General features: G+C 69.6%; 4 protein-coding genes across 4 annotated transcripts in view; 2 read left to right on the top strand and 2 right to left on the bottom strand.

Moving 5' to 3' along the window:
• Positions 1-4,108, top strand: part of CD68 (CD68 molecule) — a 4,447-nt gene extending 339 nt beyond the window's left edge. The window contains exons 2-3 of the mRNA XM_078850810.1: positions 638-896; positions 1,866-4,108. Of these exons, the coding sequence (XP_078706936.1) occupies positions 638-896; positions 1,866-2,005 (399 nt within the window). The 3' untranslated portion in view covers positions 2,006-4,108. The remainder of the gene's footprint in view (positions 1-637; positions 897-1,865) is intronic.
• Positions 4,109-4,830: 722 nt separating this feature from the next.
• On the top strand, positions 4,831-10,403 carry MPDU1 (mannose-P-dolichol utilization defect 1). Its single transcript, XM_073326905.2, has 7 exons — positions 4,831-5,015; positions 6,891-6,956; positions 7,444-7,576; positions 8,657-8,742; positions 8,842-8,960; positions 9,682-9,792; positions 10,053-10,403. The coding sequence occupies exons 1-7, from the start codon at positions 4,922-4,924 to the stop codon at positions 10,179-10,181; spliced, it is 738 nt and encodes a 245-aa protein (XP_073183006.1). The 5' UTR covers positions 4,831-4,921; the 3' UTR covers positions 10,182-10,403.
• Positions 10,404-11,651: 1,248 nt separating this feature from the next.
• On the bottom strand, positions 11,652-14,263 carry SOX15 (SRY-box transcription factor 15). Its single transcript, XM_073326901.2, has 2 exons — positions 13,554-14,263; positions 11,652-12,093 (listed from the first exon to the last, which is right to left on the bottom strand). Exons 1-2 carry the CDS (start codon positions 13,979-13,981, stop codon positions 11,907-11,909), a joined length of 615 nt encoding a protein of 204 aa, XP_073183002.2. The 5' UTR covers positions 13,982-14,263; the 3' UTR covers positions 11,652-11,906.
• A 1,235-nt stretch (positions 14,264-15,498) lies between these two features.
• Positions 15,499-17,046, bottom strand: part of FXR2 (FMR1 autosomal homolog 2) — a 28,017-nt gene continuing 26,469 nt past the window's right edge. Inside the window, exons 15-17 of the mRNA XM_078851013.1 lie at positions 16,933-17,028; positions 16,479-16,585; positions 15,499-16,368 (exon numbers count right to left, since the gene is read on the bottom strand). Coding sequence (XP_078707139.1) covers positions 16,288-16,368; positions 16,479-16,585; positions 16,933-17,028 — 284 coding nt within the window. The 3' untranslated portion in view covers positions 15,499-16,287. The remainder of the gene's footprint in view (positions 16,369-16,478; positions 16,586-16,932; positions 17,029-17,046) is intronic.

The following is a 17,046-nucleotide window of genomic DNA, read 5'->3' as shown; positions in this document are numbered from 1 at the left end:
ACGCGCTATCTCAGAGTGGGTTCAGGGGTGCCTGGGGGCTCAGGGTGGCTCTGGGGGGTCAGAGGTGGGTTTGGGGGGTCGGGGTTGACTTTGGGGGTTCAGGGGTGCCTGGGGGCCCGGGGTGGCTTGGGGGGTCAGAGTGGGTTTGGGGGTCGGGGTTGATTTGCGGGGTTCAGGGTGCCTGGGGGCTCGGGGTGGCTTTGGGGGGTCAGAGGTGGGTTTGGGGGGTCGGGGTTGATTTTGGTGGGTTCAGGGGTGCCTGGGGGCTCGGGTGGCTCTGGGGGGTCAGAGGTGGGTTTGGGGGGTCGGGGTTGACTTTGGGGGTTCAGGGGTGCCTGGGGGCCCGGGGTGGCTTGGGGGGTCAGAGGTGGGTTTGGGGGGTCGGGGTTGACTTTGGGGGTTCAGGGGTGCCTGGGGGCTCGGGGTGGCTTTGGGGGGTCAGAGGTGGGTTTGGGGGGTCGGGGTTGACTTTGGTGGGTTCAGGGGTGCCTGGGGGCTCGGGGTGGCTTTGGGGGGTCAGAGGTGGGTTTGGGGGGTCGGGGTTGACTTTGGTGGGTTCAGGGGTGCCTGGGGGCTCGGGGTGGCTCTGGGGGGTCAGAGGTGGGTTTGGGGGGTCGGGGTTGATTTGGGGGTTCAGGGGTGGCTTTGGGGTGTCGGGCGGCCTGGCGGGGCCGGTTCGGGACTCGGGGTGACTCGGGGGGCCGGCTCTGAGCTCTCGCCCCCCGCAGAGAGCCAGTTCGCGGCGCAGAACAGCAGCCTGCGGGAGTTCGAAGCCCGGCTGGGGAAGTCCTACCAGTGCGGGAACCGCAGCCTGGCGCTGGCCCCCGCCTTCCACCTCGACGCCCTGCACGAGCGGCTCCAGGCCTTCGCCCTTCCCAGGGGCCACTTCGGGGACGGTACGGGCCCCCCGCGGCCCCAGACCTGCCCCCCGCGGCCCCTCTGCTGCCCCAGCACCTCTCCTCTCGCCCTGCCCCCCATTTCCCCGATCCGAGCCCCGCTCCCCCATACCCTCTCGTCTCCCCATGCCCTCCATTTCCCCCGATCCGAGCCCCGCTCCCCCATACCCTCTCGTCTCCCCTTGCCCCCATTTCCCCGATCCAAGCCCTGCTTCCCCTTGCCCCCATTTCCCCCGATCCAAGCCCCGCTCCCCATACCCCTCTCGTCTCCCCTTGCCCCCATTTCCCCGATCCGAGCCCTGCTCCCCTTGCCCCCATTTCCCCCGATCCAAGCCCTGCTCCCCCATACCCCTCTCATCTCCCCCTGCTCCCATTTCCCCGATCCGAGCCCTGCTCCCCCATACCCCTCTCCTCTCCCCTTGCCCCCATTTCCCCGATCCAAGCCCTGCTCCCCTTGCCCCCCCCATTCCCCCGATCCGAGCCCTGCCCCCCATACCCCTCTCCTCTCCCAGTGCCCCCCATTTCCCCCGATCCGAGCCCTGCCCCCCCATACCCCTCTCATCTCCCCTTGTTTCCCCATTTCCCCCGATCCGAGCCCTGCTCCCCCATACCCCTCTCGTCTCCCCTTGCCCCCATTTCCCCGATCCGGGCCCTGCTCCCCTTGCCCCCCCATTTCCCCCGATCCGAGCCCTGCCCCCCATACCCCTCTCCTCTCCCAGTGCCCCCATTTCCCCCGATCTGAGCCCTGCCCCCCCATACCCCTCTCATCTCCCCTTGTTTCCCCATTTCCCCGATCCGAGCCCTGCTCCCCCATACCCCTCTCGTCTCCCCTTGCCCCATTTCCCGATCCGAGCCCTGCTCCCCTTGCCCCTCCATTTCCCCCAATCCAAGCCCTGCCCCCCCATTCCCCTCTCATCTCCCTCTGCCCCCCCACCCCGCGGTCTCAGCCCTGCCCCTCCTCTCTTGCAGCCGAGCAGTGCCCGGAGGATCGGCACAGCATGGTGGTCCCCATCGTCATCGGGGTGGTTCTTCTGGTCCTGATCCTGATCATCGTCATCGCCTACATGCTGGGCCGGCGCCGGTCCCGGGGCGGCTACCAGACCATCTGAGGGGCTGGGACACAGGCCAGGGGGCGGGAGCTGGGATGGGGCCTGTCCCCTCTAGGGGCGTTGGCTCCCCTCTGCCTCGGGGGCGGGGAGTGGGGTGAGGAAGAAGGTCAAGATCCATGTATTTTATTTTACTGATTAAATAAATTCGGGCCGGAGTGGGGGGGGGGTTGTTGGTAAATACGAGGACGTCTCAGTTATTGCTCGTGCCCCGGCTCCTGGCAGCATCCCAGTGAGCTCGCCGGCGCTGGATGCGGCCACCTCTGGGGCAGGGCGGCCGGTGACACGGGGACCCCTCACCCGGCGCTGAGATGCGGCCCCCTCTGGATGGATAGACTGGCTGGACAGATAGATACAGCCCCTGCCAGCATGTCCTCCTTGCTGTCCGTCTGTCCATCCGGAAGCCGGGCAGCTGGACAGACAGAGCATCTGAGTCAGCCAGGCTGGGGCTGACCGGGCAGCTATGGGGCAGGAGGGGGGCAGAGAGAGGGGCCAGGTGTTGGCGGACAATTACAGTACGGCTTCTTTGGGTTGAAGTCTTTGTTTATTGAGGTTACAGAGAACCCAGGCATCCGGTTCCCCGGTTCCCTCTCAATACCCCCCCCCCCGACTTCAACTGCCCCTTGCCCAGCCTGGTTGCAAATTCCCAGCTCCCTGCCACCACCCCAGTTCTGACACCCAGCCCCTACCCACACTCCCGCCTGGCACCCTCACTTCACCTACCTCCCTACACCTGCCCCCAGGTTGGGGGGAGGGAAGGGAATAAACATTCAGCAGATTAATCAGGGGGGCTGGGAGGCAGGACGTCTGGGTTCTCTCCCCAGCTCTGGGAGGGGAGTCAGGGCTGGTGGGTTAGAGCAGGGACGGGGCTGGGAGCCAGGACTCCTGGGTTCTCTCCCTGGCTCCGGGAGGGGAGTTGGGGCTGGTGAGTTAGAGCAGGGGGGGCCGGCAGGCAGGACTCCTGGGTTTTCTCCCCGGCTCTAGGAGGGGAGTCGGGGCTGGTGGGTTAGAGCAGGGACGGGGCTGGGAGCCAGGACTCCTGGGTTCTATCCCTCAGTCCCGAAGGGTCAGAGCCAGTGCCTCACGGATCTCGGCCGCGGCGCCATCCTCTCCCTCCCCGTCCTCGACGGGATCTTCCTCCTCCTCCTCCTCTTCCTCCACCATCCAGCGGGGCTGGAAGACATCGCCGTGCATCTCGCAGACGTTGTGGAGGGTGGAGCAGGCGGCGATCAGGGTGGGCAGGAAAGAGACATCCGTGTCGTTGCGTTTCTGAAGGCAGCGCCAGCGACCCCTCAGGCGCCCGAACGCCACCCCCACCACAGTGCGGGCGGCGGCGGCGTACTCGTTAAAACGCCTCTGGGCCGGCGTCAGCTCCCCGGCCCGGTAAGGCCTCATCAGCCAGGGCAGGAGCGGGTAGGACGGGCCGCCCAGCAAGTAGACGGGCACCTGGACGCCTCCCACGTCCCGGGCCGCCCCGGGGAAGAGCTCCCCCCGCTGGGCGCGCTGGTAGAGCTCGGAGGCCCGCAGCACCTGGGCGTCGGTCTGCCTCCCGGGGCAGCCGACGTTGACGTCCCAGAAGCAGCCGCGGGCGTCGACGGCGGCCTGCAGCACCACCGAGTGCCAACCCCGGCGGTTGAAGTACCCGGCGGCGTTCTCGTTGGGGGCCCGGATGGGGATGTGCAGGGCCCCCAGCACGCCGGCCAGCTGGGGCGGGGCGGGGAAGCCGGCGGCCCGGGGCCCGGCGGGGGCGGCCACGTAGGCCGGGGTGAGGATGGCCACCACGGCCTCGCAGACGTCCCGCAGGATCTTGCAGACGGTGGAGCGGGAGACGCCGAACTGCTGCTCCACGGCCCGGTACTCGGTGCAGGCCCCGAGGCGCCAGAGGGTCATGGCCAGGCGGACCTCGGCGGGGATGGCCCGGCGCATGTTGGTGTCCCGCCGCTGGATGGCCCCCCGCAGCCGCCCGCAGAGGTAGTCGAAGGTGGCCGGCCCCAGGCGGAAGTTGTCGGCCCACTCGCCGGGCCCGAAGGCCTTGGCCCGCACCGTGTCCCAGAAGGCCGAGCTGCGGGCCTTGCTCCAGAGCCGCCGCTCCCGGGCCGGGGCCGGGGGCGGGCGGGGCAGGGGCGGGCGGCCGGCCGGGCGGGGGCCGGGCCCGGCCGCCGGGCTCCCCGCCCGCCACAGCAGGGCGAAGCGGCGGCCCCAGCGGGCCCGGGCCCGGCGGTGGCGGGCGGCCCGGTGGCGGCGGGCGGCCTCCCGCAGGCGGCGGCCCCGCTGCAGCCGCAGGTAGTGCAGCAGGCAGAGGGCCACGGCCCCCCGGCTCAGGGCGGGGAGCGGGCAAGATGGCGGGGCTGGGGCGGCCATCTTGGGTTGGCCAAAGTTTGGTCAAGGCAGGGAGTCTCTGTGTGGGGGGGGGGCTCTAGGGCGCATGCGCGGGAAGGGGAGCCGGGCGTGGGAAGGGAGGGCGCGTGCGCGGGGCGCACAAAGGGAGGGGCTGGGGAGGAAGGGCGCATGCGCGGGGAGGGATGGGGGCGGTTCGGTGGGAGGGCGCATGCGTGAGAATGACAGGCCACGAAGGGGGGAGACCGCATGCGCGAGGAGGACAGGAGGGGGACTGTTGAGGGACAGGGCGCATGCGCGCCCACTGTCACACTCAGGGCGGCGCATGCTCGGCGTCCCCTGTCTCGCCCTAACTCCGCTACGCATGCGCCGAAGAGAGCGAAAGAGGCGCCTGCGTACTGCCGAGGGGGGAACGCTGCGGCGGGAGTGCGGGCGCATGCGCACAAGCCGTTGGGGGGGGGAGAAGGCGCCTGCGCAGTGAGTGGCTCCGCGGGCGCCTCCGCGCCTGCGCCGCAGGCACCGTGGCGACATGGAGGCGGAAGCGCCGGCCGGGCCGGGGTGGGCGCGCGGCCATTTCCCAAAATGGCGGCGGCGGCGCTGCAGGGGCTGCTGGTCCCGCACCTGCTCCCCGAGCGCTGCTACGACGAGCTGTTCCTGCGCTTCAACCTGCTGCACGGTGAGCGCCCGCCCCTCCCCCACCGGGGCCACACCCGCCGGCCGCCATGGCAACGCAAGGCGCCCGCCCTCCGGCGCTCCACGGGGCGGAAGTGCCCGCTGAGGCCGCCATGACGGTGCGGGGCGGAAGTGCCCGCTGAGGCGTGCCGCCGCCATGACGGTGCGGGGCGGAAGTGCCCGCTGAGGCGTGCCGCCGCCATGACGGTGCGGGGCGGAAGTGCCCGCAGAAGGGGGGTTCCTGGGGGAGGGGTGACCCCACCCCTTTGTCAGCCCACTCCCCTGTGTTGACACATCCCGGCCTCAGCCGTCTCCCCACTTCTGGGGGGACTACAATGGAGGGGCAGTGGGGGTTGGGTGGGGGTCAAGGGGGGGCAGGGGTAAGGGGGAATGGGGGAGTGGTGGGGCTGGGGGAGGGGTGGGGCTCAGGGGTCTGGGGGAGCGGTGGGGGGTGGGAGGAGCAGTGGGGGTTGGGTGGGAGTCAAGGGGGGCGGGGGGAAGGGGGAGCGGTGGGGGTTGGGTGGGAGTCAGTGGGGCTGGGGGCAAGGACGGTGGGGCGGGGGCTAATGGGGGGAATGGGGAAGGGTGGGGGGCCTGGGGGAGCGGTAGGGGTCGGTGGGGGGTGGGAGGAGCGGTGGGGGTTGGGTTGGGGTCAGGGGGAGCAGTGGGGGTTGGGTGGGAGTCAAGGGGGGGCAGGGATAAGGGGGAAGGGGGAGCGGTGGGGGTTGGGTGGGAGTCAGTGGGGCTGGGGGCAAGGACGGTGGGGCAGGGACTAATGGGGGGAATGGGGAAGGGTGGGGGGCCTGGGGGAGCGGTGGGGGTCAGTGGGGGGTGGGAGGAGCGGTGGGGGTTGGGTTGGGGTCAGGGGGAGCAGTGGGGGTTGGGTGGGAGTCAAGGGGGGCAGGGATAAGGGGGAATGGGGGAAGGGGGAGCGGTGGGGGTTGGGTGGGAGTCAGTGGGGCTGGGGGCAAGGACGGTGGGGCAGGGGCTAATGGGGGGAATGGGGAAGGGTGGGGGTTAGGGCCTGGGGGAGCGGTGGGGGTCGGTGGGGGGTGGGAGGAGCGGTGGGGGTTGGGTTGGGGTCAGGGGGAGCAGTGGGGGTTGGGTGGGAGTCAAGGGGGGGCAGGGGAAGGGGGAATGGGGAAAGGGGGAGTGGTGGGGGTTGGGTGGGAGTCATTGGGGCTGGAGGCAAGGACGGTGTGGCGGGGGCTAATGGGGGGAATGGGGAAGGGTGGGGAGCAGTGGGGGTTGGGTGGGGGTCAGGAGGCCTGGGGGAGCAGTGGGGGTTGGGTGGGGCGCAGTGGGGCGGGGCAGGAGCTACCATGGGGGCCAAGGGGGGAATTGAGAGGGAGGGAGCCAGGCACACCCAGAGGGCCGAGGCTGGGAGGGAAGGGGGCGAGCAGGGGGGCTGGGGGCCCACGGTGGGGCTGGGGAGCCGGGGGGAGCCCAGCGCGCAGGGATCCAGGAACACGCTCGGGGGGGCCATAACGCTGAGGGCCGGGGCGTGGTGGGGGGAGCAGGGATGCTCAGAGAAACACACGACGTTGGGGGGAGACTGGCCCGTGGGGGGGCAGTCAGAGGAATGAGGGACGGGGACCAATAGGATCAGCATGGGGCCCCGGTCACTGGGGTCGGGGTACCTGAAATATCCAGAGGGGCCGCAGATGCCGGAGCGGGGGGGGGGCGCGATTGGGGCTGCAGGGCAAAGGGGGCAGGATGCTAAGGACACCCAAAGAGGCCTTAGGGTCGGGGGCCAGTGAAGCACCAGCCCTGGGAACCCAGGATGTGAGGGGGTTGGGGGGTGGGACGGAACGTGCTCCTGCCCCATTTGTATTGACCCCCCCCTGCCCCCCCCCCTCCCTTTCCTTCCCTCCTCCAGTTCCCTGCCTGAAGATCCTGGTCAGCAAAGGGCTGGGAATCGCCATCGTTGCGGGGTCGCTGATGGGTACGCATCCGGCTCCTTGCATCCCCCGCTCCCTGTCTGGGTGGGGAATGGGGCAGGGGCCTGTCCCCTCTGGGGGGCGCCGGCTCCCATCCGGCCCCAGGGCGGGGACTGGCTGGCTCATGGGGGGCGGGGAATGGGGCACTGGGCCTGCACCGGCTCCCATCCGGCCCCAGGGCGGGGACTGGCTGGCTCATGGGGGGCGGGGAATGGGGCACTGGGCCTGCACCGGCTCCCGTCCGGCCCCAGGGTGGGGACTGGCTGGCTCATGGGGGGCGGGGAATGGGGCACTGGGCCTGCACCGGCTCCCATCCGGCCCCAGGGCGGGAACTGGCTGGCTCAGGGGGGTGGGGAGTAGGTCAGAGGCCCGTCCCCTCTAGGGGGCGCTGGCTCCCATCTGACCCCCATGGGGAGGATGACGAGAGGCCCCTCCGTTCCGTGCCGATGGGGGGCTGCCCCCCAGCCTGACGTGCGCCCCGCCTCCCTGCAGTGAAGCTGCCCCAGGTGTTTAAGATCCTGGGGGCGAAGAGCGCCATGGGGCTCAGTTTCCACTCAGTCCTGCTGGAGCTGCTGGCCCTCACTGGCACCATGGTCTACAGCGTGGCCAACGGCTTCCCCTTCAGGTGAGGCTGCGCCTGCCCCCCCTCGCCACCAGGGGGAGCCCCGGCCCCGTGAGCCCTGCCCGTCCCGGCCCCTGCGGGGTCAGGCCAGGTCAGCCCTGGGGTGGGAGAGCCCCGCTGGGAGCCAGGACTCCTGGGTTCTCTCCCCGGCTCTGGGAGGGGAGTGGGGGCTGGTGGGTCAGAGCAGTGGGGGCAAGGAGCCTGGACTCCTGGGTTCTCTCCCCAGCTCGGGGAGAGGAGCGGGGGCTGGTGGGTTAGAGCCGGCGGGGCTGGGGGCCAGGACTCCTGGGTTCTCTCTCCGGCTCAGGGAGTGGGGGCTGGTGGGGTTAGAGCTGGGGGGAGCTGGGAGCCAGGACTCCTGGGTTCTCTCCCCGGCTCAGGGAGTGGGGGCTGGTGGGGTTAGAGCCGGCGGGGCTGGGAGCCAGGACTCCTGGGTCTTGTCCCCGGCTCTGGGAGGGGGGTGGGGGCTGGTGGGTTAGAGCACGGGGGACTGGGGGCCAGGACTCCAGGGTTCTCTCCCCGGCTCGGGGAGTGGGGGCTGGTGGGTTAGAGCACGGGGGACTGGGGGCCAGGACTCCAGGGTTCTCTCCCCGGCTCGGAGAGTGGGGGCTGGTGGGTTAGAGCACGGGGGACTGGGGGCCAGGACTCCTGGGTTCTCTCCCCGGCTCGGAGAGTGGGGACTGGTGGGTTAGAGCACGGGGGACTGGGGGCCAGGACTCCTGGGTCTTGTCCCCGGCTCTGGGAGGGGGGTGGGGGCTGGTGGGTCAGAGCAGGGGGGACTGGGGGCCAGGACTCCTGGGTTCTCTCCCCGGCTCGGGGAGTGGGGGCTGGTGGGTTAGAGCACGGGGGACTGGGGGCCAGGACTCCTGGGTCTTGTCCCCGGCTCAGGGAGGGCAGTGGGGGCTGGTGGGGTTAGAGCTGGGAGCCAGGACTCCTGGGTTCTCTCCCCGGCTCTGGGGTTCTAAGTGGGGGTGCACCCTTCGGGGGTGCTGGCTCCCTCCCGGCCCCAGGGCAGGGGGCTGGCTGCTCGGGGGGCAGGGTTTTTAGGGCAGGCCGGACCCCCTGTTTTCTCCCCCCTCGCAGTGCTTGGGGCGAGGCGCTCTTCCTCATGCTCCAAACGGTCACCATCGGCTTCCTGACCCAGCACTTCGGGGGACGCACCGCGCAGGGTGAGTGGGACGCGGCCCCCCACACAGGGTGTGGGTTGGAGGGGGGGATCCCTGCGTGGGGGGTTTAACCCTCTCCTGTCCCCCCGTCCCCCCCCGCAGGTATCTCCTTCCTGGTGCTGTATTTCGCTCTGCTCTGCCTGTTGCTCTCCCCCCTGACTCCCCAGGCCATGGTCACCCTCCTGCAAGCCACCAATGTGCCCGCCATCATCATCAGCCGGGTAAGGGGCCTACCCCTCTCGGGGGCGCCGGCTCCCCTCCGGCCCCAGGGGGGACTGGCGGGGTCAGGGGGGTGGGGAATGGGGCAGGGGCCTGTCCCCTCTCGGGTGCGCCGGCTCCCCTCCGGCCCCAGTGGGGACTGGCGGGGTCAGGGGGGCGGGGAATGGGGCAGGGGCCTGTCCCCTCTCAGGGATGCTGGCTCCCCTCCGGCCCCAGTGGGGACTGGCGGGCTCAGCGGGGCGGGGAATGGGGCAGGGGCCTGTCCCCTCTCAGGGATGCTGGCTCCCCTCCGGCCCCAGTGGGGACTGGCGGGCTCAGCGGGGCGGGGAATGGGGCAGGGGCCTGTCCCCTCTCAGGGATGCCGGCTCCCACCTGGCCCCAGGGGGGACTGGCGGGCTCAGCGGGGCGGGGAATGGGGCAGGGGCCCGTCCCCTCTAGAGGGCGCCGGCTCCCATCTGAGCCTGCATGCAGGGGACTTTGGCTCAGGGGTCACACTACTTGTGGGGGGCTGTGTGTTTTGGGGGGGCTGCCCCCCAGCAGGACTTATTCCGTCGAGGGTGTCAAACCAGCCCCTTACCTCCGCCGAAGGTGGGTGGCCGTGGGGCTTGGCTACTCCCGGCCTACAAGCGGCTTGGCGGAGGGGGCTCACGGTGAGGGTGGGGGGGCAAACCTGTCCAAGCTGCTGATCTGGGGGGTCTCGTCTCCTCCCCCCCCCCCCCCCAGCTACTACAAGCGGCCACCAACTACCGCAATGGGCACACGGGGCAGCTCTCGGCCGTCACCGTCTTCCTCCTCTTCGGCGGCTCGCTGGCCCGGATCTTCACCTCCGTACAGGTACCGCCCCCCCGGGGGGGCATGAGCTTTGGGGTCGGGGGGCATGGGGGGGCTTTCCCGCCCACTATCCCTCTGGGCATGCTCCTGGGCAGTGGGGATCCCTAGAGGGGACAGGCCCCGTGCCCCATTCCCCGCCCCCTGAGCCAGCCAGTCCCTGCCCGGGGGCCAGTGGGAGCCAGCGCCCCCCAGAGGGGACAGGCCCCTGCCCCATTCCCCGCCCCCCTGCCCACCCTTACCCCTGTCCGTTTGTCCCCCTCCAGGAGACGGGCGACCCCCTGATGGCTCTGACCTACGTGGTCTCCTCCCTCTGCAACGGCGTCATCGCGGGCCAGCTGCTGTATTATTGGCAGGTGCCGGCCGGCGTGGAGGCCAGGAAGAAGCGGGAATAGGGGGGGGACGGACCCCCGACTCTGACCACGGCCCCCCCACTGCCATCTGAGCCGTTTCGAGGTGCGGGTCAAGGGAACCCACTCAGCCCTGCCCTCCCTCAGCCCAGACTAACCCCCATCTCCCCAGCTGGGCTCTGGCAGGGTGGGGGGAACTGGGGGGGGAGGGCAGGTCTCTACCCCCCCACCCGGCCGGTGAAGTAATTAAACACTGATTTGCCATGAGCTCCTGGCTTTGCCCATATGGGGGGGATCTCTGGGACTCCCTGCTGCAGGGGCAGGGAAGGACAGAGGGTGGAATTGGAATGGAGGGAGGGGCAGGCATGGAAACCCCCAACCCCTCCTCCCCTGCGCCCCCTTGCACCTAACAAGCTCGGTGCTAATCGTGCCGATTAGTCACCACCTTTCTGCTTCCCTGCCCCCCCCCCCCCGCCCCCGGCGCTGGGATCCCCAAGTGTGGGCAGGGCAAAGCTGAACCGGGCACGGAGCCGGGGTCCCTGCCTGGGGCTGGGAGCCAGGACTCCTGGGTTCTCTCCCCGGCTCTGGGAGGGGGCTGAGCCCTGGGCTCCCCCTCCTGCTGCCCCCCCCGCAGGTTTCCCTGGGTGATTCACCCCTTCGTGTCAGAACAGGCGGGGGCCCGGGGCCCTTCCCTGGTTACCGTGGCAACTGGGTGGGGTGACAGGGCAGGCCCAGGTGTTGTAGCTGGGAGAGAAGACCGTTACTGGGGCAACGGCACCATCCCCTCCCACCCCCCCCATTCCCTGGCACACACGGGGTTAACTCTTTAGCTCCTCTCGGAGTAGCTGGGACCCGAGTGGGCTGCGGGTTGGGAGTGGGGTTGTGGGGGGCAGGGCTGGCCTGGCAGGGGGCTGCGGGTCGGGAGTGGGAGGCACCGGTGGGGCTGGGGGGGGGGCAGGGCTGGCCTGGCAGGGGGCTGCGGGTCGGGAGTGGGAGGCGCTGGGGGGGGCAGGGCTGGGCTGGCAGGGGGCTGCGGGGCAGGAGTGGGGGGCACCGGTGGGGCTGGGGGGGGGGCAGGGCTGGCCTGGCAGGGGGCTGCGGGTCGGGAGTGGGGGGGCACCGGCAGAGCTGGGGGGCGGGGCAGGGCTGGCCTGGCAGGGGGCTGCTGGGGGCACTGGTGGAGCTGGGGGGGGCAGGGCTGCGGTGGCAGGGGGCTGCGGGGCAGGAGTGGGGGGCATTTTCATTTCCTCCTTTAAGTTTTTCTTGCTCTGGGGGGGGGTCAAACCCTGTGGGGGGGAGGTGTCAATCTGTTTCCTGCCCCCCCCAATGTCTCCTTTGCCCCCCCCGCCCCCCCAGTAATGCTCCAGGGTTGGGGGCGTGTCCAGGAACCAGGTTTATTCTCTTTACAAAATACGTTGACACCCTGCCTTGAGAGAGAGCCCCCCAGCGCTTGCACCCCCCCCACACTTCTCTGGGCTGTCCCTGCCCCACGCTCCCCCTCTTTCAGCCCCCCACTGCCGCCCCCCTTTCTGGTGCCAGTGCCCGGGGACTTGATTTGTTAGGGGGTGGGAGAAGCAAGCAAAGAGTTAACAGAGGGTGTGTGTGGGGGTGGGAGATGGGGGGGGAAGAGAGCCTCCACCCTGCCCCCCCTGCTTAGGTTGGAGTCACTGGGTCACCCCCAGAGTCCCCCCAAAACTTTGTTCCTCCTCCACTTTTTCCATCTTTCCGTATAAAAAGCTGCCCCCCCCCTTGGTCCCGGCCCCCCGCGGGCTAGAGGGGCGTCAGCGGTGCCGGCCCGGGGGGCTCGTAGGGCAGCTGCGGGAAGCCCTCGCCCACGTCGCAGGCCTGCAGGCCGTAGGCGGCCATCATGTCGCGGAAGTCGGCCGGCAGCACCCCGGGGTGGGGCGCGGGCTCTTGCTTGTAGGGCGTCGGGGCCGGGGGGCCATAGGACAGGCCACTGCAGGGGGTGGGGGAGAAGAGGGGTTAACGAGCCGGATAATTACAGCTTCAGAATGAGAGAACCCAGGAGTCCGGGCTCCCAGTCCCTGCTCCCCTCCCAGAGTTAGGGAGAGAACCCAGGAGTCCAGGCTCCCAGCCCCCCCCTGCTCTGACCCACCACCCCCTGCTCCCCTCCCAGAGCTGGGGAGAGAACCCAGGTGTCCGGGCTCCCAGCCCCCCCCTGCTCTGACCTACCACCCCTTGCTCCCCTCCCAGAGCTGGGGAGAGAACCCAGGCGTCCGGGCTCCCAGGCCCTCCTCCCCTCCCAGAGCCGGGGAGAGAACCCAGAGGAGTCCTGGGTCCCTGCTCTGATCCACCAGCCCCCACCACGAGGGCTGGGAGCCCGGACGCCTGGGTTCTCTCCCAGCTCTGGGCCATGTCATGCGGGTGGGGGAGTGTGCCAGCCCTGCCCCCGCAGCTGCAGGAAGAGTCTCCTGCCCCCCCAGGGCTGGGTGAGCCGGGGCCGCATTCCTCAAGTGGCCTGTTAATCCGGTTCTGGGCGTGAGCGGTTCCCCCGTGGCCTGCCCTGACCTGCCCTCCCCTCGCGCGGCCGGGGACGGAACCCAGGCGTCCTGGCACCCTGCCTGCTCTGAGCACTAGCCCTTGCTCCCCCTCCGGAGAACCCCGGAGTCCTGACTCCCCTTCTCCTTTAGTGGGCAATGTCGCCGTTAGAGCAGAGGATGCTGGGAGTCAGGATTCCTGGCTTCTTCCACTTGTGCCTCAGTTTCCCCTCCCTCCCTCCCACACACGCCCCCGCCCTCCCCCGCGGTGCAGAGCCAGGCCATGGATTGGACGAGGCCTGGCCGGGTCATGACCCTTCGCTCAGGGCACAGCCAATGCCAGCCGCAGGGCGGGTGCTGCCTGGCAGCCAGCCCCACCCCGCCCCTGGCTGGGACCCAAAGATCTAGGGCCCCGGGCGGGGGTGGTAATATCCTGGCACACGGGGGAGCCAGGACTCCTGGGTTCCTTCCCGGCTCTGGGAGCCGAGTGGGGGCCAGGACTCCTGGGTTCTCTCCCCGGCTCTGGGAGGGAAGTGGGGGCTGGTGTGTCAGAGCAGGGGGGCTGGGAGCCCGGACTCCTGGGTTCACATACCAAGCAGCTGGTGCCCTGTCATGCCCTGGGCATCACTCAGCAGCTGGCCCGTGTGGTCCCAACCAGCCCCCAAACCTGGTTCCCCTGCTGCGATGCAGCCACCTCTGGGGTGGAGCGGCTGGTTATTCGGGGACCCCTCGCCAAGACGCGGCCGCCTCCGGGGATTGTCATATGCAGACCCCCTCATTTCAACCATCCCTGCTGGGGGAAAGAGGGACCATACCAGCCCCCCCTCTGCCCTTGCTAATTTCCCCCGGAAGGGGGCACAGTTGGGGGTCCCCTGTTCGCCTGAGGGGATGGGGGACAGGAGGCGCGGGCGGGACCCACCTGTACCCTCCGGCTGCGTTCCCGTAGCCGGCGCTGGCCTGGCCCGGCGGGTAGCGGGGCGGCTGGTAGCCCAGGGGCTCGCCGTAGCCCCAGGGCCGGGCGGCAGGCGGCTGGGGGGGCGGCGGGTGGCCCCCCGGTGGCTCCTTGGCAGGGGCCCGGCCCTTGCGGCGGGGCCGGTACTTGTAGTCGGGATAGTCCCGCAGGTGGCGGGCGCGGAGGCGCTTGGCTTCCTCCACGAAGGGGCGTTTCTCGGCCTCGCCCAGCCGGCGCCAGGCGGCCCCCAGGCGCTTGGAGATCTCCGAGTTGTGCATTTTGGGGTGCTCCTGCGCCAGGCGCCGGCGCTGCCCGCTGGACCACACCATGAAGGCGTTCATGGGGCGCTTCACCTTGTCCAGGGGGGCCCCCACCGCGCCCTGCCCCTCGGCCATGCCCGGCCCCGTCTGCGCCCGGACGCCCTGGGGAGCAAGATATAGCCCGGCCGGGGCCCCGCCCACCGGAGGGTGGAGCCTCCCTGCCAGGAGCCGGGGCCCCGCCCCCGGGGGGCTCAGCCCACAGCTGGGCCAGCAGGCTAGCCCCGTCCCCCACCACCTGGCTCCTCCCCACACAGATATGCTGGCCCCCACTCCCCTCCCAGAGCCGGGGAGAGAACCCAGGAGTCCAGGCTCCCAGCCCCCATTCCCCTCCCAGAGCCGGGGAGAGAACCCAGGAGTCCAGGCTCCCAGCCCCCACTCCCCTCCCAGAGCCAGGGAGAGAACCCAGGAGTCCAGGCTCCCAGCCTCCACTCCCCTCCCAGAGCCGGGGAGAGAACCCAGGAGTCCAGGCTCCCAGCCCCCTCCCAGAGCCAGGGAGAGAACCCAGGAGTCCAGGCTCCCAGCCCCCATTCCCCTCCCAGAGCCAGGGAGAGAACCCAGGAGTCCAGGCTCCCAGCCCGCACTCCCCTCCCAGAGCCAGGGAGAGAACCCAGGAGTCCAGGCTCCCAGCCCCCACTCCCCTCCCAGAGCTGGGGAGAGAACCCAGGAGTCCAGGCTCCCAGCCCCCACTCCCCTCCCAGAGCCAGGGAGAGAACCCAGGAGTCCTGGCTCCCAGCCCCCACTCCCCTCCCAGAGCCGGGGAGAGAACCCAGGAGTCCTGGCCCCCAGCCCTCCCTGCTCTAACCCATCAGACCCCACTCCCCTCCCAGAACCAGGGAGAGAACCCAGGAGTCCAGGCTCTCAGCCCCCCCCCCCCTCCTCAGCAACCCATGGCCCCGCTCCCCTCCCCAAGCTGGGGAGAGAACCCAGGAGTCCTGGCTCCTAGCTTTACCCCCTCTAAGGACTAGCCCCTCCCCGTGACTAACGGGGGGCAGTATAGCCCCCCCCAGCTCCGACATGATTGTTCCCTCCCTGGCCCCTGCCTAATGCGACGTCTCCCCCCTGTGGCCACTCCTCACAATTACACCCACTCCTGTTCTCTCAGGCCTTCCGCCCCCCCGCCTGCCTGCTTGGGGGGGCGGGGGGAAGAAACCAGGAATCCTGCCCCCACAGGAACATACTAGGCCCCCCTGGGCTGTTGCTGAGCTTGTCCTCCGATACCTGCCCACCCCAGGCCAGCAGGGGTGGGTCCACCAGCTCCTCAACTGCGGGGGGGGGGAGTAACGCACTGAGGGAAGGAACCAGCAGCTTCCCCCACCGGCCAGAAAACCCACCCGCCCCGGCCAATTGAACGAGCCAACGAGGCTGAATGGGGGGGGGGGGGGGGGGGAAGGTGGTTAACGGTGGGGGGGCACACCAACTAGGGCGTGACTAGACCCACCCCCACGCAGCAAGTGAAGGGCGCGGAGCCGACATCAGTTCTTTTCTGTGGCTTTATTGACAATCTCGGGGGGCAAGGAGGTTTATTGGGGGGGGGATGATTTTCTGCCCCCCTGGCCACATTTCCAGGGGGAGGGAGGGGAAGACACAGCAGCTGTTGCTTACGAGTTTGGTTCTTTATTCTCTTTTAAATACTGTACAGTGAAAAATAAATAGTCTCAACCGTCACAGCTCGATTTTGCCCCCCCCCCGTTGCCCCCCCGGCCATGCGACACTGGGGCCGGGGGCCGGCTCTACCGTCTCCCCCCCCCGTCTGCCACAGCGTACGGGGAAAAAAAGAAAATACCTGCTGTTTTTGTATTGCCTGGAAACAAAAATTCGCTCCGCACCCGTGGTACCTTCCGGTTTGTTTGTTTTAAGGAGGGGGGGGATAAACGGCACAGCCTCAGGCACCGCCCCCCCCCCGCCGAAATCGTTGACCGAGCGACCTAGGCGGTGGGGGGGGGGGGGGAAGAGGAGGAACCGAACGAAAAAGGAAGGGAAGCGACGCGCGCTCAGAAGGCACAAAAAAATCCCCGCTCCGGTTTCGACCCGCGGCCGGTTTCCCTTTCCTGGCTCGAAGGGAGTCGTCAAAAACGGACACACAATTAAGAGAGAATTAATTTTTACTGTCAAGGCCCCTTGCCCGGAGGAGGGGTGGGGGGGGGCGCGCCCTTGCCCCCCCCCGGCAAGAAAATACGGTTTCCTGTCTCTTGATTGGTTGGAGCCGAACGAGCTTGGCTATCTTTGGCAAGCTTCCGACAAGCACGAGAGGCGTTATTGATCGTTGAATAAATGGTTCGTTAGCGAGAGCTCGGTGGGTGTGTGTTTAACGATGACGCAAGCAGGGCGGACGGGGGTCGGTGGGGGAGGAAGCGGTGGGCGCGGCTCTCCCGGCACGGCGCTTACGACAGCCCGTTCACCATGGCGGCTGGCTCCTCGCCGTTCTCCGACGGCCCGTTGGCCACCTTGCCAGCTGGCTCTGCCTGCAGGGGGAGGGAGGTGGTCTCAGGAGGGGCTTGGAATAAGCCCCGCCCTCAGCCAGACAGGCTCCGCCTGCTGCCGGCTCCGCCCCCCCAGCCGGCTCCGCCCCTACCTTTTGTCTCGGTGTGTCATCTTCGGTGGATTTTTCCCGGGGCTCCTTCTGCGGGGCCCGCTGGCGGCTCTGGGAGTCGGCCCGGGAGATGTAATCAGCCACGGTCACTGGGGAGGAGGGAGCGGGCGCTGGGTTTCGGACGGCTGCCGGCCCCACCCTCTGCGACGCGAGCACGGCCAGGACAGAACGCCAAGGGGGGGCGGGGCCGGGTCCCAGGAGCCCGGCGAGCCCGCCGGGGGTTACGCTGCCCGCCGGGCTAAACCGGAGCAGCCTCAGGGCTGCGCTAACGCGTGCGTCGATTCCCAGGAGGCTGGGAGTTCTGGCCACGCCCCCGATCCGGCCCGCAAATGGGGCCCCGCTGGCAGCACCCGGCACAGGAAGGGTTCCCAGCACTGCTCCTGCCCCCCCCCGGTGGCATTCAGACCCTCGCGAGCCCCCCGCCGTACCCCCGTACCTGGCTGCCGGTCCCGGCTGATGGAGCCGTCCATGCGGTTACCGCGGTTACGGCGCCGGCGGCTCCGGTTGCGTCTCTGAGGCTTCGATTCGTCCTCTGGGAAAGCAGAGAGCA

This window comes from Lepidochelys kempii, chromosome 28, assembly GCF_965140285.1.
Source record: "Lepidochelys kempii isolate rLepKem1 chromosome 28, rLepKem1.hap1, whole genome shotgun sequence".
Classification (NCBI taxonomy): domain Eukaryota; kingdom Metazoa; phylum Chordata; order Testudines; family Cheloniidae; genus Lepidochelys; species Lepidochelys kempii.
Note: the sequence above shows the minus strand (reverse complement) of the source record. Positions and strands in the feature narration are given on the sequence as shown.